The 23,078-nt window shown below is 43.2% G+C and overlaps 1 protein-coding gene across 1 annotated transcript in view; it reads right to left on the bottom strand.

The window, feature by feature from the left end:
* The window catches only part of CD40LG (CD40 ligand), a 117,474-nt gene that overhangs the window by 22,897 nt on the left and 71,499 nt on the right, over positions 1–23,078 (bottom strand). The window contains exon 4 of the mRNA XM_085607963.1: positions 15,433–15,495. Coding sequence (XP_085464089.1) covers positions 15,433–15,495 — 63 coding nt within the window. The remainder of the gene's footprint in view (positions 1–15,432; positions 15,496–23,078) is intronic.

The raw sequence follows: 23,078 nt of genomic DNA, 5'->3' as shown, positions 1-23,078 counted from the left end.
GGGGAGCCAAAAAAATGAATGCACTTGTGCCACCAGTGCTATAGCTAGCCATGTTTTTTTCAGACATTTGAGACACATATCTATATAGTTATACAGAGAATGTTAGCTGAAGCCATGGTGACGGTATGACTAGTTATATGTTATTGACTATAGCAAATTTTCTTACTACTTGTCATGACCAGACCAGGGGCACTAGGACCCTGGGGCAAAGGGCAGAGGCCAGAGGACACTGGACACCAGGTCCGGTGAGGGGAGGGGACAAGGGGGACAGGGGACAGTCGAGGGCAGGACCTCAGGGCGCGAGGTCAGGGACGAGGAACGGAACAAACCCACGTGAAATAAAGAGTACCTGAACGATCCTGTGCCTCTCGTGTCGTCTGTGGGATCGGGAACACGACAACTGGCGACTAAGGTGCGTGATCGTATGCCCAGCAGAGGAAAGAAGAGCGGCGGTCCGTCGCGTTGAAGGACACCGTCATTGAGACCAGGAGCCCACCCTGGCTTGTGTGCGCGGCCACACAAGGAGACACGGCCCGGGAGCCCACCCCGACCGTCATCGAGCAGAAAAAAGACCGTCCTGCACCACCCGGTAAGGAGACTGGAAAGCCGAGTGAACTCGCGCTGTGAGCAGTTTGAAGCGCAAAATATCACGAGAAGAGGGGCAGCCACTTTGGAGTCAGGCAGAAGGAAAGACAATAAGCATTAAAAACAGCGGGCGGCCATTTTTAAGTCAGGCAGCACCCCGATTGGAGAAAAAGTACCACGAGACCACCGGCGGCCATTTTGAGGGCAGGCTAAACAGACCAATAAGAAGACAGAACAGCGCGACGGCCATTTTGAGGCCAGGCAAAGGAAAAAGTGCCAAATAAACCACCGAAAGGAGAAAACAAGCATTGGCAAAGACAAAAAAAAATTATAAATAAAGAGGGCCAGAAGTGACAAAACAAGCATTGGCAAAGACAAACAAAAGGGCCAGAAGTGAAAAACAAGCATTGGCAAAGACAAAAAAAATAAAAAAATAAAAAATAAAGAGGGCCAGAAGTGACAAAACAAGCATTGGCAAAGACAAATAAAGAAACACCAGAAGTAGAAAACAAGCTTTGGCAAAGGCAAATAAAGAGGCAGCAATAAAAGAAAAGGATGGCAGAAAGGCAAAGTGCGCAATATCGGAGACCATTTTCAGGCGTGGAATTCAAAAGGTTCATGGACTACCTCGGGATCAATCATCGACGAATAACTCCCCTATGGCCACCAGCAAATGGGATGGCAGAACGGTTCATGGGGACAATCAAAAAGGCAATACAAAGAGCAAAGTTGACGCAGATCTCAATAGGACAAGCTCTGTGCCAGGTCCTAAGGGACTATCGAAACACCCCTCACAGCTCCACAGGAAGGTGCCCCGCAGGACTGGTGTTGGGGCGATCGAGCAGGACGAGGTTGCCACAAGTGAAAGAAGAGGAAAGCACAGAGCGACAAGACATAGCAACGAGAGACACCGAAGCGAAAGAAAAGATGAAGGCATATGCTGATCGAAGAAGACACGCGGCAAGCTCAAATATGGAAGAAGGGGACACCGTGGTAGTACGGCAGAAACAAGTGCGAAAATCAGACAGTGTTTTCTTAAGGGACTCATTGACAGTGACAGGAGTGAAAGGGCCAATGATAACGGCTTCAGCAGGGCCATACCTCATTACTCGCAACAGCTCGCACTTCAGAGAATTGAAATCAAAAGAAGAGGAGCTGCCAATACATGGGCTGAAGGAAGAGACACACGAGGAGACAGCTCCAGCAGATATCAGAACGCAACGACCAAGAAGAGAATGCAAGAAAACAAAAAGACTAATTGAAGAAATGTGAGGAGACAGAAGTCTGTAAAAACTATCTCTCTCTCTCGCTCTCTCTCTCTCTCTCTATCTCTCTAACTACAAAAAAAAAAAAAAATTGTTTGCAACAAGGGGGGAGATGTCATGACCAGACCAGGGGCACTTGGACCCTGGGGCAAAGGGCAGAGGCCAGAGGACACTGGACACCAGGTCCGGTGAGGGGAGGGGACAAGGGGGACAGGGGACAGTCGAGGGCAGGACCTCAGGGCGCGAGGTCAGGGACGAGGAAAGGAATAAACCCATGTGAAATAAAGAGTACCTGAACGATCCTCTGCCTCTCGTGTCGTCTGTGGGATCGGGAACACGACACTACTCTTGTCAATTACTTACTAAAATATCCTCTTACTGTCAGAGGGATTCTTCTCCTCCCCACTTATACCACATCACAACTCAGAAGAAGATGATCCTGCCTAACCGGGGTTGTGTTTAGCAGTATTTCTCAGCCAATTCTCCTTCCCCTGGGTTTCTGTGGGAGTTCTGTTGTTACATTGAACACCAGAGATTTCAGTAGGCCACTCAGTGTATTATCTACCTCCAGGGCATCCCTGCAGAGATACTTAAAATTTGTCACAGAGCAGCATGTTCCTCGTTGAGACTCTTTGCCACATTACACTTGCTGCTTCATTTCAAGGTTTTTCTTGAGTTTAGAATATTGAGTGCTGTCTCATTTGTTAAGAAGGCTGCAAGGGCTTCCGCCCAAGATGGCCATCTTGGAAGTTGGAAGTCACCACGCAAGACACAGGGCAGTGAGCTCTATCGGCCCACAAGACAGCAACCAGTCTTGGACATTGATGATGTTAGCTGCATGATAAAGTACCAATCGAAGGCAACTATAATAGTGCTAGCAGGACCTCAGAGGAACACAGTGGTGTAGGTGCGGTAGATGTGGTACTGTCTGAGAGTGTCAAGGCACTAGGCAAGCTAGCATTGTAATGTAGTGATGGACAAGCTTTGCGCGCTGAGCCACCTTTGTGGATTGAAGATTGGCAGGTAAGCTGCCCGTGGAAGAAGTTTGCATCCTGCCAGTGACGGAATGGTAACTATAGTGCTGAGAGGCAGAAAAAGATGGGCCCAGGATAATGCAAAGGGATTCGGTGGAAGACCACAAACACCAGTGGAGGGGTATTGTGAGTGGAGGCCCTAGAGGGACTGCTCCACCGAGAACATTAGGCACCCCAAAAAGTCAAAAATCAGGTGATAGTTGTGTTGTAAACTGTCTAGCTGTAAAGGAGCGAGTGGCACAGGTAGAAGACCTGATCTGCTCCACTGGGTGCAGAGTGCAGGTGAAAAAGGCAAGGTATATGCTGAAATGTGCAAAGTAGGCAAGATACGACCTATAGATCACTTCCTGAAAAACAGCAACAGCAAGACTGAGAAGCTAGCGCCATTGCCATACCCAGAGGACATGTCAACGAGAGTCCCACCCTCCCTCACAAAAGACGACCTGAAGGATTGGCTGACCGCCTGGATGAGATTGAAAATCGTGTAAGGGACGCATCAGTGTAGCTCATACACGTCTCTTTAGCACTCATAGAAACAGGCACAACACTAATATTGGAGGACTAAGAGGACTCAGAAAAGAGGTCTCAGAGTTTGAAGGAGGACGCTGAGGATGATGGACAAATATATCTTTCGGGTTTAATGAAAACAAACCAAGAGATACCAATCAGAGTAGCAAGAGCACAGAGTGGGAAAACTCACATTTGAGCCTGGAGGGAGACTGAGAGATATACAGGTCAAAATGTCAGACTTTACTCTGAAAGAAAAGATAATATCGTAGGCCAGGAAAATTACTTGTCTCAACTATGGAAAGGGAAAAGTGCTCCTATACCAAGAAATGTCAGCAATGAAACTGCATTGCAGAACAGAGCTCAAGATACTCGAGAGCTCCGCAAAGGGCAAAGAAGCAGGGGCGGCTCCTACCTTAGGGTGGATGAGCGTCACCCCACTGCTCTCTCGTAGTGTGAGAAGCAGAAACATAAAATGGTATTTTGAATACCATTTTATGTTTCTGCTTCTTGCGCTGCGAGAAAGCAGAATGGTATGCCTGGTTGGGGGCGGGCGGGAGTGTATGCCTGGTCGGGGACGGGCGGGTAGGCGGGTTGGAGAGGAATGGCTTGCCCACTATTGTGGGCCCTGACTGTATTGTCAGCCCTCTGGGGCTGACCAAACCAGTCATGCCCATACTACATTTTCTCTATGTAGGCTGCCTGCAGCCTACATAGAGAAAATGGCCTCCCTACAGGCGCCCGGCTGGGCGCCGTCTGCACCAATCACCACGCCATTGCAGCATTGTGATTGGCTGAGGGGAGGAAGGATGCCTGCTTCCTATTCTCCTGAAGCAGCAGGAAAATGTGGGACCCGGCCAGCAGCGGAGGTGGCGCGGGACCCTGTGAGGTAAGTTTTTTCTTTTTTAATTAATCCCCCCACCCCCGCGTGAACCACTGCGCGACCCACCTACCCGCAAGTCATGCGAGCTGCTACTGCTAAGAAGATATAAGTGGACGTTCCCAATAGAAGTGCATTTCTCATGACAGGGGAAAGAAAGGACATGTAGTGATATGAAGATGGTCAGTGCTTGCCGAACCCAACATAATATACATGGGGATCCGATGCACCTATGGGAGAAGTAGATTCTGGAGTGGAAACCCCCTAAACCTCAAAGAGACAAATCAGTTGAATAAAAAGCTGACATGCATGACAGCTTTAAAGGAGACTATCACCAATGGGCTGGAACAAATGGCACCAGGCTTGTGGTGTCGCCCTGAGAGTGAAGGTGGGTGTATTCTGAAGACACCCTTACTTCAACGCTACAAAGGGCAGTCAGTGAGTTCAAGCATAATAGTGGAGGTGAGATCCTGGGGGAAGGGAGTGCTGATGGAGAGAAGTCATATCTAAGCTGAAGCGTTGGTATTGCAAGTATTGTTAGTGCTCTGTAGGTCACCTGGAGCTGGGGAGATCCGTGGCCCCCTGAGGGCACCCCAGTGTGCAATGTCCTGAGAGAGTGCCAATGGCCCAGGTGACCATGGGTAATTTTGTTCTACAGGGTTTAATGGGTTCATCTAGGCCAGGAACTGGTAGGAGTAGGGTGAGTAAGATGGTTGACACGTTGTTACTCCACACAGTGCACCAATACCCTTCCAAATAATATCTCTTAAATCATGAACTCGTCCAATAAGAGGCCTGAACTCTTCCAATAAAAGACAAAGAATATGGCACTATTTGCATGAACACAACTCAGATGTATTATTCCCAGTGGAAACACATCTGTTAAGGGCGCACCACTTTAGGGTGGGACAAAGGGCCCAGCTCCTTGAATGCTAGGTTTTCAGGCCCCATGAAGCGGTGTGAGTAGCCGTCTTATGTACAAACGTGTTATCAGGAGACAGGTCGAGAATCTACGGTGAGTCCCGGTGGGATATTTTTAAAGGTGCAATTTAAGTGAAGGCAAATTCAGTTCACCCTCATAAACCTTTACACCCTGAACGTGGTACAGGAGGAGTTCCTGAAAGACACTATGAAGGTGACTAATCAAAGATGTTGTAGGCGCGTTGGTTCTCCAAAGCAATTTTAGTCTAGTCTGGGACGGGCAAATGGACATGTCAGGCAGGATGGACGGGTGTCCAGCGGTAGTAGCAAAAGGTCGGTAAACAAAATTTAAAGAGACAGACATTGAAGATGCTTGGAGTAGATTATTTCACAATGAAAGGGACTTTTCCTTTTTTCTCACGTCCTCAGAGATCTAGAGAAATAGGACAAGCAAGAGAGCACTAGGGAAGGCCTTCACAGGTTGGCCAAGCTCAAGGACTAGCTGAACATAATGAGAATTAACTAGAGAAAACTCATTGTGTTGCAACTGGGACAATCCTTCTATGAGGGGAAACAAGGTGGGTACACTTTTAGTAAGAAAACTGAGATCCCAGACCATGGGAGTTGCGACAACACTCCACGTGTAATACTGAAAATGTCATCTATCTACTCATGTGCCCCTGTGAGATGCAATATGTGGGCATGACGACTCGAAAAATAAAAACCCGCATATTGGAACACATGAGTACGATACGATGTGGAAAGACTAATACAAAACTGACTGCTCACTTCTATGAACATAAACATAAGGAAAACGAGTTGAGGTAGTTGGTGCTAGATAAACCCTTTATTCCGCCAAACACGGGCGATATTTCAAACTACCTTCTGGTGAGAGAACAAAGATGGGTTGAAAGACTTAGAAGCAATGTAAAGGGGTTGAATGATGGTATACCCTGGTTCCAATTACATGGTATAATGAAAAAATGAACCATATATGCAAGTAGAAATGAAGCTGGTCAACAAAAAATATTTTTCTCTGCAAGATCGATTATATCAGGCCTTTGAATATGATTGCCATGATCGTCACGTATACAAGATGAAAAAAGACGTGCCCTAAGTATAATCTAGTAAAAACATATACTGACTAGGACAGATTGCGGGTTTGCCCTCCTAAAAGGAGAAGTGTTCCCGTGGGTCTGTACTGATAGAACAAGATTGGTTCTTTTCAAAAACGTTTGTTTCTTTAGCATATTTATACAACTGGGGATTTAAATTTTGCAATTATAATCGAAGATAAATATATACATAAACAACCTTGCGAGTATGTCCGAAGAGAAATACACACATGAATATCGTTTCTCTGTTGGCAAGACGATATAAGACCTGTGCCTAATAAGGAAAAGATCTGTGAGAAATGGCCGCCATAATAGTCACTTTCTGGAGATGCTCTAGACGGAGTATCCCTTCTCTATGTCGGCGAGTTGCTAGGAAACATGGGAACTGACGTAACGCCCCAGGAAAGGAAGGTAGGACTTAGCCTTCCTGCCCCGTTATAGGGAGATTCGAGATACCATGACCGGCGTCGACGGAGGACGCGTGAGGGGCTACCAGAGACAGTGCTTCTTTGGAGTTGTGAGTAGTATCGCATTTAAATTTAGTCTTGAACTAAGCAGTGATTGGGTGTGTCTTAAGAGTATCCCGAACTCGCACCACAGAGGGACCCTAATGTGTTTGAGAAATGGAGATTAGGTGGAGGATGAAGGATACGAAGGTTGAATTTCAACCTAGATAAAAGAGTTTCTAGAGGTAGAATAGGCGGGGGCACATAAGGATCTGTGTTTGCTTAGCATTATAGTAACGCTACTGTCCTGGTCTCTCTTACCTTTTTTTATTATTTTTTGTATGTCTCTTGGTAAATCCGATGAATCATACATTTACAGAGTGTGACAACAAGAGCACCTCCCCTACCGTCCCGGGTTTAGAATATAAATCCGTAAACTCTTGTAAGTAACTATGAATATGGATTACGATGTGGTGCACAATTTTAACCCACTGGGATTGGTGTTTTGGGGTTTTCTAAGCCATAAAGTATAGATGTAAAGAATATACATAAAGGCTTGAAGCCGACCATTTGATCCACGGTGTGTTGGAGCTATTAAGCTCACGTATTGTTTGGTGTGCTCACGGTGAGGGGTTTAGGTGTGTGCTTAAATATATTGGCTGCGATAAAATCTTTTTTAATAATGCATGGGAATTTTGGTGTGAGGAAAGGCAATGAAAACTAATGATGAGTATGAAAATCAAGGTTGTTTTTTTTCTTTTTTGTCTCTCTTTCATTTTAGAATAGAGATTCCTCCTGGTATTTTCCAGAGAAAAAAGACGTTGGGACAAAGCCCACGTTTACAGAGTAATAAGGTAAAAAATACCCGAATAGGGGTTCAGACCGCAAAAATAAGGACCAACACCCTGACGAATGCCAGTGCGACCTTGTTTGGCGCATAAAAAGCTGGCAGAAACATGTTGGTAATTGCAGTGGGGATAGAAGGGTCGTTACCTTCCCTGATTACCCCATATTGATAATTTTAACTCTGTCAGAGGTTGACACAGAATAAATAGGTACGGGTTAACCCCTAGGTAGTTTTAGAAGTATATCTGCACCTATCTTGGTCCCCCTTCTTTCTAGGAGAAAACTTATTTTCCTTTATAATTTGAGTGACACTTTTTGTGTTTTTGTCTTTCTTTATCACACTCTACCTTCACCACTGCTCTTCATCTTCTTTCTTTGAAAAAAATCGCGCTCCACCCGGTGTGTTGGTCTGCACCTGGGTGTATGATGCGGCCCAATGATGAAGCATGACACTACCAAGTGTGTGAGGGCAGTAATAAATTTTTTTTTTGATTTTCCCGTCTCTATTGTATAGGATTTCTATTTGTACCGTGAAGTCTTTCTCTGTTGTGTGAGATTTACATATTGCTAAGGGAGTCAGAGAAGACTCAATCCCTTGTCTCTTCTTTGCTGTGATATTTAGTCCCAACAATTTGTGACTACCTGCGATTATATTCTTAAATACTGTGAGGTTTCATCACCAGTGCTAAGACGCCTGTTTAATAATTGTGTTTATTCACATCCAAACCTGGTTAGTTAGGCGAGTGAAAACAAGTAGAATCGCCTTTTTCCGTCACGAGTGTTGGTATGCAGCTGCAGCATGCCCTGTCCTATCCAATTCAAAGGGACTCTTGCAGAAAGTCTACAATGCAAAGTGTTCCTTCTTGAGAAGGTCTAATGTCTGAGGTCGGAAGTGTGGGCAGCTGTAGTCAGTGGCTGGGACGGAGAGTTATATTATAATGCATCAGTTTCTCTTGAAGCGCAAGAACCACAATTGCCAATCAGGTAACTGCAAATGTATATATGGGAACTATCATAGACAAATATATTCACAAAATACACAATTCACACAGCCCATACACAAGCATACGCAACACACAAAGATACAAGCATTCGTTCCACATGCAGTACACAGACCACCTGCCTCTGCACATCAGGTTCAGGTACCATGAACTGCTGTAGATTTATGAAGAACTGACAACTATCTAATAATTAGATGCCTCTTCCAAACTATGTTGTTGCTGGTCTTTTCACCAGCTTTTTACAGTCACACATTGTAGATCTATTTGGCGTTATCATTGTTTTTTTTAAAGATTTTGTATGGCTGCGGCGACTGTCCAACATAGCTTAAAGTAAATAAAAACAAAGCGCTGTGGCACGGCCAGAGTTGCCCGCGCAAAACTACTTCGTTTTTATTTACATTGAGCCATGATGCACAGCAGTCTGCGCTGCTGTGCAACACTTTTAAAAACATTGACAGCGCCAATAGGTCTTGCATTGGTAAAACCTGCTGGCTTTGCCAATGCTTGTTGGTTTTGACCATCTTCTTCCAAGCAGGGTATCACCATGGACAGAGAGCTATAGCCTGTGGCTCAATTTAAGTTATCTCCTCACTCGTATCCTTTCTGAAATGCACGCAGGGACTTCACCTTACTTCATCTTTCTGAAAGAGATGATGGAGCATTTCCTTCACTTCACTTAATGTCAATTCTGCAAATGGAATCTACATGGACATGCCTAATTACCTGTTGCCCTGATATAGTGCCTGTAATGAGCACTGCTATGTTCTTTAGAGGAACTGAATGTCACGTCTACATAAACTTGATTCTAGATCAGCTTTACTGGCTTTCTGCTGACGAGAAAAGCGTTAACAATTGATGCCTCCTTTTCAGACTTTGAAAGTTTCATCGCTCTGTTCCAATTTTTCAGCTTGGAAATTTGCTCGCACTGTAAAGGCATGTTGTGGGAACATGCATTGTCAATTAGAGAGGATGCGCCATAACAATCAGAGCTTCTGACTTTGGAACTAGGGAACCGGGTTCGAGTCTCGGCATCGGTTCAACACCCTGTGATTCTGGGCAATTTACTTAATCTTCCCGCTCCTATAAAAACTTGAATGTGTCTTTGTGTAACGTAACTGGTACTCATGTAAAGCGCTCCAATGCCGCCGTGTCAAGTTAGCCCTATATAAAAACGGCAAAAATAAAATCACTGCTGCATTGCTGTGGGATTGACTTTGATTGATGAACAGAGCGGCAGAAAAGCATCCTGCTTTTAACATGCTTATAAGACAAAGCTGATTCTGCCAACCTATGTAGTCATCCAAGCTTTGGTTCTGCTTATAGGGCAGCACTCTCACTCTGGGCATTGTGGGTGTGGCCTCTCCATCGACGAGCCAGTAGGGTGCTGTTTGAAGATGGAGGAGTAGGTAGTTCCAGGTCTTGGCAGCAATATAGCAGAAAGAGTGGCTCCCCCTGCGGCTGCAATAGAGGCGGGGGATGTGCGCAGGGGCCAGTGAGGAGGAGCGCAGGTGTATTGCGGTTAGGTGGAAGTTCAGTCATTGGTTGATGTAGGCTGCTCCTTAATCATGCAGAGCTTTGTAGGCGTGCATGAGGATCTTGAACTGGCATCTCTTCTGGATGGGGAGGCAGTGGAGGTTTCTGATGTGAGGGATGATGTGAGCCCATTTGGGGAAGTTCAGGATGAGTCTGGCTGCAGCATTCTGTATGGTCTGGAGTCTTTTGAGGAGCTGGGTGGAGATGCCAGCGTAAAGAGCGTTGCCGTAGTTGAGGTGGCTGGTAACGAGCGCCTGAGTGACGGTCTTTCTGGTGTTGACTAATCTATCTGAAGATTTGGAGAAACTTGATAAGGGTGTGGAAGCAGGAGGATATAACTCATTCCCTTAACTTCTGAAACTATGGAAGCATCTTCCTCATCCGAAGCTCATGTAATTGTCTGTTAGAAAGGCTAAGAGGCAAGCAGACACTTGATGGTGAGAGCTCACTTCGACAAAAATAAAAAATTACAGCAGCTTAGCCACATATCTGGCAACATTATTCAAAATCATATTAGATGGACTTATTTATAAATTAATTGACGGGGCCTGAGGAATCATACCAAAGACCTTTGCGCTACCTCCATACTGTTGGGTCTGACACTACAGTTCTGGAAAGCACTAGCTGTGCTTCTAGTCATTAGTGTACTATTTTTAAAGGTGTAGCATGAAATGGCTACCAGTTAATGCGGGTGGTGCACTTGAGCTGAAACCTTGAATTGAGAATTCTGAAATCAGGGACAGGTTTGAGTTATATCCTTATTGATTTAAAAGTGTATGGTGCAGGAATGCAATATATGTAAATATTATTTCAATATTTACCCATAATACACAGACAAAATACATTTATATCTGAAAAAGATGAGCTAGTAGATAGATATCTATACATAAAACCAGCAATGTTCAGAACATTCTCTAAAAGACTGAGATCAAGAGCTGTAGTAGAAGTAAAGTTCTAAGAGTGGGTTCCATGAGCAACACTTAGTGGTTTACTGAAACCACATTAAAATCAGTCCTCTGAGTGAGAATCTCACTATCTCTGTATCTTATACAGCTGTAGGATATAAATTGCACATTACATAAAACATCACAAGCTGTGGGCCTCAATCACACATTGCACTTTGTAATATGTCAAGTAGTACTACAGTATTACTACTACTTACTACAAAATGCAATTCATAGACTTACAAGTGGAAATCTGCATGCCCAGCTCTCCTATCGTTTTATGGGGAGACCTGCACACATGTAAGTTTTACTATTTGTTATGAAATGAAGGACGGATCTGAAGGAGTGGTGGGAAAATGAGGAATAACTACTAAAAAATGGAGGGGTTCAGGGAAAAGCAATGAGAGTTTTATGGAGGGATAGGTTGCTACAAACTCACACCTGCAAAATAGTAAGACGATTGCTATTCACAAACTACACATCTTAAGTTTCTACAGCTTAACGGTGAAAACATATTAGTAAAGGTACTCCAGCGCAGCCTTTGTGTGAGTCGAGAACCATATTTGGCCAATCACAGGTACTGCTACACACTCCCAAAGAAAATAATTGTACGCCGGCACTAAAATACCACCCCATAGTACATTTTAAATAAATCAAATTTATTAGATGTTAAATAGATATGTATAAATATAAATATATATATTTATATATATATTCACTGAAAAAACCATAGGTTTCACACACGTTATATTTAGGAATTAGCATTTTAAAAACCTTGCAAATTCACTTAAAAAACCATAGGTTTCACACATGTTATAGTTAGCTGGATATTTCACTCGTGAAAAACCATTGAAATTCCCCCGTTATAGTTAGTGCAGGCAACTATAACTCACGCGACCGCAGTCCTCTGCTGATGACGTCAGATATTACATCACTGTATTTAGACACTTATTTACCCATGTCTTCTTCCATTAATTTTTAGCTATACATATATTACAAATATTTTTTTTTCAGAAAGACACATATGTCATCAGTGATGTAATATCTGACGTCATCAGCAGAGGATTGCGGTCGCGTGAGTTATAGTTGCCTGCACTAACTATAACGGGGGAATTTCAATGGTTTTTCACGAGTGAAATGTCCAGCTAACTATAACATGTGTGAAACCTATGGTTTTTTAAGTGAATTTGCAAGGTTTTTTAAATGCTAATTCCTAACTATAACGTGTGTGAAACCTATGGTTTTTTAAGTGAATTTGTATGGTTTTTTAAATGCTAAGTTATGTATTTTTTTTGTTTTTTTTAAGGTTTTTCACCGTGCGCGTACCGTACGCGCACGGTGCGCTTCGCGCACCGTGCGCGCGCTGTGGCCCACGTTACGCATTTCGCGGAATTTTTCCGTTTCTACCGTACGCGCACGCTACGCGCACCCCGCGATTTTTCGAAAAAAAATTTAAAGAAATTTTGGCACTTGGGGGTGCTTCTGGAACCTCCTGACAAAGGCTAGGGGGTCAGGAATTGTCCACCCTGCCCCATTTTCACGTTCTCCACCTTTGTTTTTCACCCCCTCCGACTGCGAGAGACAAAATGGCGGCCGACACTTCCTGGTTTCGACCGATTCGAATGTTTACTAAGATCTAACAACCAATCAGAATCGCACTCGCGCACGGCAGCGTGCGCGTACGGTAAGCTTGCCGTACGCGCTCGGAGCGTGCCTATAGATATATATATTGATTTAAATGCTATTTTCTCAGGAACTACTTAACAGATTTACACCAGACCTGCAAAAGGCACATCCCTGACCTGAGGACTACCTCTCTGCCAAATTTCTAGTAATTCTGTTCAGCCGTTCGGTCTGTAGCTTGGACTAAAGGTCCTATGGAAAAATGCATGGGGAAAATGCGTTTTTGGACCCCCCCTTTTTCTCAGCCCCCGCTTGACGAATCCTCCCGAGACTTTCAGGGAAGGAGCGGAGCGGAGCGCCCCACCTATTTTGAAAATTTCGCGAGGATTTGACAATCGGCGCCAAAGTTATTCAAAATAGAATGTTGCGGATTTCCTATGGAAACACGGTCCTAACTATAACTATCTACTGGCGACCGCCAGTAGATAATGTGTGTATATATATATATATATATGTGTATATATATATATATATATATATATATATATATATATATATATATATATATATATATATATATATATATATATATATATATATATATATATATATATATATATATATATATATATATATATATATATATATATATATATATATATATATATATATATGTGTGTGTAAATATATATATATATATTTTTTTAAATATTCTCAAAACACCATCAAAACAATCAAAAATTAAGTACAGGCACTCCGGAGCGCGTGATAATTCAATTTCTTTATGACTCCGGCATTGAAAAGTATTAATACTTTTCAATGCTGGAGCAATAAGGAAATTGCATTATCACAATACTTTCCGATGCTGTAGCATAAAGAAATCGCATTATCACATGCTCCAGAGTGCCCATACAAATTTCTAACATGCACTATATATATATATATATATATATATATATATATATATATATATATATATATATATATAGTGCATGTTAGAAATATGTATTATTATTAAACAATGATTTTATTTCAAAATGAAATACATGTAAATTAAAAATAACATGAAATTTGTAAACATTTGATAAAAAATATTTTAATTCAACACAACCTTTATCAAAATATAATACATATTAAATAAAAATGTAATAAGGGTAGGATTGTTTTTAGTTATTATTTAAGAAATATTATTTCTAAATTAAATAACTATTTAAATGAATGATTTAATACTAATTTAGTTTGATTAGTTATTGTGCTGTCTGATTTCCTTACATTAGATCTTTGTTACTAATACATATTTTAAAATGTTACATCCATATTTTATATGGAAATATTTGTAACATTGTTTTTTAAGAAAATAATAGTAACCTTTAATAATTTTCCCTATATTTCCCCATAGGGAGATGTACACCACAGTGGTGGTGATCTCCACCTACTTGTGAAAACTAGTAACTTTGCAATTATATATTTACCTGTAGGTACACTAATATATTTACTCATAGGTGTCTCCATCCCCAGGTGCCAGAGGGTCAAGACATGCAAGTCTAAACTTAGGTGTAAATCTACATTTGGATATGGTTAATAGCAAAAAGTGTAGACTTATACTTCAGAGTAAATTTACATGTGAGCAAATCTAGATGTTTGAATTTGTCTTTGTGATTTTACCTTTGTTATAACCATCATCATCAAAGAAGCTTTATTCGACTGTAGAAGTCATAAAAGCACATACAAATAAAAACATGTAAGTTATCAACAATACAAGAATTAAGAGCTGAGTTGAAATCTAAGTTTAAAACATTTGTGCAAAAAGCAGACAGTGCCATCATTTCCAAGAGTTACATATAAAACAATGTTAGAAAAATGTTCATTGCGAGCTGTCAGATGCACCATATTAGACATTGGAGAGCCCCACTTGGCCAGATAGACCCCCGAATACATGTTAGATGTTTTCATTGTAGGCAGTTGTTAGCCTTGGTTGATTTAGAGCAAATCTGCCACATCCATCTCAAAAACCTAGCCACAGGAATTGCGTACCTTGGTGATGGGTCGGAGCATAGAATTCGCATAGCTGTATTATGTGATCGTGAGCTCAGATTCTTACAGAGCAGGGCCAGCCAAACTTTCCGTGGACTCACATAAGTAGGGCCGGCAAAAAAGACATGCAAATATGATTCTACTTGTTTAGTGCAAACATGACATTTGTTATCCTCGGAGGAAGACCATTTAGATGAGAAAGACTTTAAGGGAAAAGATCCAGATCTAAATTTGAAGTACAGTTTCTGATCCAAAGGCTTTTTAATTATATCCCAGTTTGGCTCAAGGCTCGGGCATAGTTTGAATTGAAAAAAGATCCCCGTAAGTGAGGTAGGCTCATGGAGTCTAAATTCTTCGTGTGCGACCATTTCCCAGTAGGTTTCCTTAAGGATATTTTTTGAAGGGAATGTCGAGGTAGAGTGCAAATCCCACAAGTGTGATACGCCCATTTTATAAAGCACGCCTCTCAAATCTCGCAACCAGCTAATTTTGTGGAATTGATCCAAATTAATGACATCATCTGTATATACCGCTAGTTCCTGCATACTCCATAGTCTTCGCCAGAATAGAATTGGGCAAAGCCTAGCTAAATCTTTTAAGGATGATATCTCCTTGATATTTTCATATCAGAAATATTATCTTATGACATTACATGTGAAAGAAATGTTGTGGACTAAAATACTATGTTAATTCGATACCTGTTTTTTGCCCATTAGATTGTTGTCCATATACGTGAGCAGCAATGGTGTGCTTCATATCCTCTGAAAAACAAAGATGATTACACTAGATATTATGTATATTATTTTAAAACCTGGGTGATTTCCTAATACATAATCATTAAGAAGTAATTTAGTAGAGAGTATCTTATATCTGGAATGATTTATTATCAACAATAATTAAGATTAAAAACATTTTGAAACACCTTTACCTTAAGAATCAGACTAATTTTGAACTGGAAACAAAATATATAGTAATTCTTCTAAAGTTAAGCTACTCATAGTTAAGATTTCTTTGATTTTTTTGACTTGCTTCTCAATATGTCAAGGAGACTGGCAAGTGTTGCAAAATAATCACTCTTTCATTCATTCAATAAACACATCAAATACAAATAGCCTTAACATCAAATATATTGACCTTTAGTAGCCTTAAACATCTGTTTTGTTTCAATTACTTTTGTTGCAGTTAGAAGCGTCCATTTTTTAATACAGGAACCTTCCTCATTCTGGAGAAATTAAGAAAAATGAAACCCACAGTTGTTTCCGCACAGTTGCCAGTGGAAAATGTGACTTAGACCTGGTGGAAAGACTGCAACCAAATAGAAATGAGTGAAAATCTTATGCCTCTGACTTGTGAATATTTAAGTCTACTTTTGCTCCTATGTGGGTGCAGGGCTTCATTTGCATTTGCTTTCACCACTACAGAACTCCTCCCTTAGCTATGCCTCAGAATTTTCATTTGCCTGTTTTCATCTCAATACCATCCTATTGTATGGCCTGGCTTGACAGCCCAACTGTAGCCAGACAATTATGTGAGAATCTCAAGGAGAGGGGCTTTGACTCCTTCCACGTGATTTAGAAATACATGTTTCAATTGAGAAGAAGTTGTGTACTTACATGAAACAGTGCTTACTCTCCATGCCTCTGTGATCATTTTGTTTATTTATCCAGATGCCTGAGCTTGAACGTTCAAGAGGACAGACATGACATTGTAATGTTATTAAAGTATCTTAGAGAACTAGATAATTTATGGTGTTTTTCTCTGGCAGCAGCACAGATGGGAATGGGACACAAATTAACCTACATGGATTTTAGGTCTAGAATGACAGTGTAACTGTCACCTAACCTTGACGGATTGACAAAAATGAGTTTTCAGAGTACTATTGAGAGAAAAGCTTAGGCTCTACCCACATGTTGATGCCTCTAAGTACAGTATTTAATTGGGTAAAATGTGTGTGCTTCTTCCAAATAGACTGAATGTATTGCACTTTTTGACTTGTGGCAATGTTTGTACTTGATGCAACAGGACAGAATTGGTTATGATAGGACGCCAATGTTCATGGCTATGTGCCTGATCTGTATTTTATGAAATGTTATGATCAAGGAACTAGGCCCGATATATTTATTGTGAAAAGCATATGTTAAAGTTAATAGGCGAGTAAATGTGTATTGTTAACACTCTATATTAAAGCCTACAGATAGGTATTTTGTTGCATGGAATCTCTTACACTACCACAGTAGGCAAGCATTTTGAGGTTTGCCACCAAAGACAAAGCCTGGGCGTTTCACTGTGCTGATCCTTGTTAGGCCCTGTTGAGAAGGGTTGAATATTGTTTTGCAAGTTGTATTTTTATACAAGCTTGTAATTTTAAAATTGTATGCATGTTGGTTTCTAGTTTATGTGCACTTGAATAGTACTGTGTTGCGTAAAGAGAATGTTACGAGGTAAAGGCTTCATTAGTTCATTAGGAAAAGCATTTCAGATTTCCTAGGTTTTATCTGTTTATTATATTATAGTAAACCACAACACGTACAGCAAATCATGTATTCCTACAATGATTTTAGAACATTAAGACTATGATTTAAGGCAAACAAGAACCAAAAAAATGAGATTTGGATGGAAAGGTCTAATTCACTCTTTGTGGTACGCTTCGTCAGCCAGTCCCCCCCCCCCCCCCCATGTCACGATGATACCAATATGGCGGTCTCAAACTCATTAGGGAGGGAGGTCAGAATAAATGTTTTCCATGCATGTATTGTCCAGATATTTGTATAAAACAACTTCAGTGTAAACCCAAGTATTTCCTTTATTCTTGGGTGCTGGATTAAAAATACATGTGAGGATGTTACCGGTATTTATGTCTCAATCATCTTCTCAACTTATCATCTACCAACATGTTTCAGCCTCCATTAGATCCTTCATACGAGGGTCTAGGGCCTTCATCAGGGCAGTCAAAGGAACCCTACTGTCTGTCCTTTCTGTACTATTTTGCACATACAGGTAATAATAAGTCTTACCTGGCATCCTCCGCTTCTCACTGTGGGTAAACATCATAAATATTATAAATGTCTGTCTTGTGCGTTAGCAAGTAACTTTTCTTTACCTTTTCTTACTTGTTCTCGATGCAAACAGTGTAGTTTATTGTTTCATTTTTGAGAATGTACAGCAAGTAGACCTCTAGCTCTCTTGTTGTGTGAGCCACTCTTTATCTGTTTACTATCAAATGTTATGACAATGCCAGTGGGCCTGACCTACTTATTGTGAAGAGCATGTGTTAAAGACAATAGACTTTTATGGATGGACTGTTATTACACTGTGCTAAAGCCTGGAGGCAGGTACTTTGTTATATAGAATTTCACAGATTACTGTAGTAGGCAAGGGTCTTGGAGATAAAAGATATACACTACAATATTCCTTATTAGTCTCTCTTAGGAGAGCTAGTATTTTGCTTTGCCAGGTCTAATTTTGTATACATATGTACTATTATGACTGTATGCCAGATGGTTACTTTTTGGAAAGTTTACACAATGTGTTTACGGAGGTTATGCTGACAAGCCAACGATAAAGGATATATGCCTGCTTGTTTATTATAAAAAAGTTAAGATAAAAGCAGTAGGCCCGACGTGTCGATCGTGAAAAGCATAAGGTTAAATCAATAGACATTTAAGGGGGTATTGTTAATACTCTGACTTAAAGGTTACTGATAGGTTTTATGTTACATGGAATCTCATAGATTACCTTAGGCGTTAAGGGTTTTGGTGGTGGTTTCTCCTCTAACAAACCATAAGTGTAGAAGATTTGCCTGTGAGAATCTATTTTAAGCCCTGTTAGGAGACATGCTCTTTTTCTTTACCAACTGTAATTTTGTATATATTTACAATTTTATGACTGAACACCTCATGGCTGCCTTGTGCAAAAGTTTATGTTCAGTATATGCTGAATTGAGCATGAGTTGGTTATGGTGGCAAGCTAATGATAACAGCTATAGTATTGATGATATCAGCTATAGTATTGATTGGTGTGCAGAGAAATGTTATGCCCGATGCCATAGGTCTGGTCCAATGGTGCTGGTGTGCCGTTAAGTCAGGAAGGTCTGAGATATCGTGCACAAATGCAAGGTGTGGGGTAGGAGAGAGTGGGAAGGGGCTGTGGCGACAGAGCAGGGACCACATATCTGCCCAGTATCCTCTAAGCACTGAGCATGACCAAAAGATATGAAACAGGTTGCAGCAGTCCATAGCGCAATTCCAGCAGTGTTCATATAGCAAGAGGTTGGCCCGTTAAGCTTCCAGAGCAACCAATACCAGTAATGGAGAATTTTGAAGAGGAAGAATTTAAGATGGGTTTCTCCAAGGGCTCTGTTGTGCACAGTCAGCAGGATCACCCACTCCTCGGGTAAATAGGTTTTGCCTAGCATCAATTACCATGCCAGTCTAGTTGCATTGCTTGAGGGTCCTGAATGAGAGGATTTGATGAGTACGCCATATAGGGCGGAGACCCCTCCCCTATAGAGTCCCATACCAGGCAAATATTGAAGGATGGGGAAGGTGGGGAGCTCCACTGGAAGCTGTCCTAGCACTGCCCGTAGTCAGTGGGTACATTGGCAAAATCACCAGTGATCTATCAGCCAAAGCACAAATTCCATCCATGTTGCCAGGAATGTGTTAAGAAGGCCATTATTGTACTCTTGATCCACTCGCTACAACCTTCTTGTGCCAGGGTGACCAGGAAAATGGCACCCTTCCGATGTAGAGAGCTACGTTGTGCTGTAACGCTGCCTTTTGAAGTAACAACAGGGGGGCACCCACCAGCCTGTGGTCCGCCTTGTTGATTTTGATGCCCAGGTAGCTGAGTCCCGCTGAGGCTCATCGCATGTGATAACCATGGATCCAACCTTCTGTTGTGGAGCAGGACAGAGTGAGTGCCTCTCACATTGAACAACTGATTTTATAGTCTGAAAGCCGAGAGAAGTCGTCAATGAGGGACAAGGCCACGGCGAAAGGCACAAGGATGAGATAGGAGGAGCAGAATATCTGCAGAAAGCGAGGCTTTGGCCACCCCGGCCACATTAGGGATACCCAATAGCTCCGGAATTACTTTGAGCACCACTGAAAGGGGCTTGAGGGGGAGAAAGAAAAGAAGTTGGCACAAAGAGAATCCCTACTGGGTTCCATACAGAACCACAAATGGGCCCGAAAGGAACTTACTGCAGGAAGCTTAGTTTCATCCGCTGGGGTATCGTACAAAAGGCATACCTTGAAAATGAAATTGTCTAAAGCAAACACGAGGAGATGATGGACAGAGCGCTGAAACTTTTCAGACACTCACCCCCAGTCACAGATCTTGGTTGAATCCATCATCGTTCTTTAGCTCACTTCGCCACCTCAGTTCAGACCTAGCTATATGTCTAAAAAGTTTCAGCGCTCCATCCATCATCTCCTTGTGTTTGCTTTGCTCGCGCTAAGTTGACAGGGTATGCCCAGACGTGGGTCCCTTGCTCACTTTGCCACTGGATTCAAGCTTGCCTGGCTGGTGAGGGCTGTTAGTCAGCAACCAGTCCCAGGATGCTTGTTTCTGGTCCAGGGAAGACATGGCTTGGCAGTTCAGGCTGGACTGTTCCCATGAGGCACAGGGTCAAAACTGATTTGCATATAGCTGTGTCTGAACTGGGGTGGCGAAGTGTACTAAGGAATGATGATGGATTCAACCCAGATCTGTGACTGGGGGTGAGTGTCTGAAAAGTTTCAGCTCTCAGTCCATCATCTCCTTGTGTTTGCAAATTAAATTGTCTCCCAGGCCCATGTGGGTCATGATATCTCCAGTCCAAGGCCTTCTCAGCATCTAGAAAAAGTGCAAAGAGTTAGGATGTGTCATCCTTTGTTAGCCACAGAAGTTGTGCCAATGCCCAAAGATTGACTCAGGAGCTGTGGCCTGGGACAAAGCCCTCTTGGGACGCTCAGATCAGAAGGGGATCACTTTACCCAGTGTAATTGCCAACACCTTGGCCATGATTGTTAAGTACACACTAAGCAAGGATATCAGGGGGTAGCTAGCACACTCTAAGGGGTCTTTATCAGCCTTGGGGAGGAGAGTGATAGTGACTTTATTGGAGATGGCACCCAGGGAGCACATCGCTTTTGTCTCTTGAAATTGCCTTGTCAAGTTGGGTACCAGTATGTCCTTCCCTGCTTTGTAGTACTCGCCCATATATACTAACGTCTCTCTGCTGGTGTTGGCAGCATTCACCCCCTGCTTCATGTGCGATCTGTATTTGTTTCTGTCTCTCTCCTTATGCGACACTTCCACAATCTGATGGAGACCTGCGCAGTCCGATTTCCACAGCAGCAGTGTCCCCATGAATACATGTTTAGACTTCCGTAGGGGGAGCCGATCTTCCAGGGCAGCGGCTGTGTCTGTGACGGGGTCCACTCGGACCCGTCAACCGTCACCACCATGCATGTGGGTTCCATGAGGCCATACTTAATGTCTTTGTGCTTCAGGTCGGTGCGTAGGGCCAGAAATCGCTTTTGTTTAGCATTGATAGCTGTGGAAAAGTCTACTGAGAAATAATTGCTGGTTACCATCAATGTACAAGGGTTCGTGAGGCTTTTGGCTGCTGAGAGGATGGCCCTCATATGTTGGTGGCACAGGGTACAGGCAATATTTGGATGTTGAGAATTGGACTGGGAGCCTATATGAGACAGAACACGATGAGTTTGTTGGAATTCCAGGGGTTCACGCAATTGAAGGTGCAGGAGTTCTGTCAGCAGGGATGTGAGACAGCTTACCATAGGACACTTCCTGCCAAACAGATTAATCTCGGTCGTCAGGTCTGTCATCATGGCATTCATTGTGGTGTGAGTGGAGCCAATGGCATAGATTTCTTTAAGAAAGGCTGCCATGTTGGCAACAAGGGAGTCCAAGGGGGGGGGGGATTTTCAGTTGCTATGAGCGATGGACGCCTTCAGAGAACAAGAGCAGACAGGCTTGCCGCCTCCTGGTTGACATGCATTTCAGGCGAGATCCATAGGGTACAGTTGTTACTCCCATGGATGGCAAAAAACCTTCAGAAGCTCAAGCAGGAAATGAGTGGTAGGAGGAAGACCAGTGGTCACTGTGGGCAGGAAGTGAGAGAGACATAGTGAGTGCATCCAATCCTGCATGGCCGTGACCTCGCCCATGCCTAGAGCCGCCAGTAGCCGACAGCAACCAGTTCCCCGGACGGTCTCCCGGGGGTGGGGGGCGCAGGCATAGGAGTCATGGTGTTGGGTTCACAAGGGACAACCGGTTTCATACACCTGGGGAGGGGTGGCCGTCGTATTAGAAGTGGGGGCTCTTGCAGACCTAGGGGGCCCCCTGTGGCAATAACAGGCTACACGCTCCCAGCAGGTCTGATGACGAGTGGCTGGATTTGATGGCTCCGGCAACCTCTGGGCTCCCTATTACATATGTAGACGTCCTGAGGTGGAGGTATGGGAACAGAGGCTGTCCAAGAGGTCCTCAGCACTGGTTCCATGAAGATATTGGGGCGGGGGCAGCAGCTGCTGAAGGAAGCAGGGGGGGAGGAGGCAGTGGTCTGCCCAAAAGCTGCGGCCCGTGCAGGTAAGAGTGGTGGGGCTGCGGGGCTGTCTGGGGGGATTTTGACGGATGATTTTCCCTCGTTGTCTGTCGAAACCCCCTCCTACCCGGCCCCACTGCTCTTACCGGCACGGGCCGTGGCTGCTGCCGAAGTGTCACACCCCCTGAGCGGTCCCTCTGGGGATGGAGTGTGCCAAATAGGTAATCCCGAGGCATTGCTGGGCCTAATTGACTCCACAGGCCCCCGTAGGGGCAGTCAGAGCATTTGATAGCAGTGCGCACCGCAGGCCGCAGACAGGTTTCCCGCTGCAGGTCACCTAGCTGCTGCAGGCTCTTGTCTGGTGAAGGGCACATCAGCTTGCAACCCTGCCCAGACAACGCAGGGGGTGCATCATGGGACAGCAGGGTCGATGATGGTGTGAGCGAGCCCTCCATGCAGCTAGGTGAGAGCCTCACTCCAGTGCCCACGTGGAACTTTAACAGAGAGCAGCCATCTTGATCGTCTCCAAGCTTCGCATCCTTGCTTGCAATTTTAATGATTGGGTTTTCTGTATTTCAGAGATACTGATTCAACTTGAATTTTGAAGGATCAGGTCAGGGTGGTTTTTGGACAAAACGAGGGCCAAACCGTTCACATAAATGTGAACTGACAACTAATCACCACAGTGCAATGCAGCCACCCAGCAAGTCAAAATATCACAAATTCACTCCCTGCTGACCATAGAGGAGTCTCACCATCTGCATATTAGCGCTGCCAAATCTGACAACA

The sequence above is a fragment of the Triturus cristatus genome, chromosome 5_2, assembly GCF_964204655.1.
Source record: "Triturus cristatus chromosome 5_2, aTriCri1.1, whole genome shotgun sequence".
Classification (NCBI taxonomy): domain Eukaryota; kingdom Metazoa; phylum Chordata; class Amphibia; order Caudata; family Salamandridae; genus Triturus; species Triturus cristatus.
This window is presented reverse-complemented; position numbering and strand designations above follow the sequence as displayed.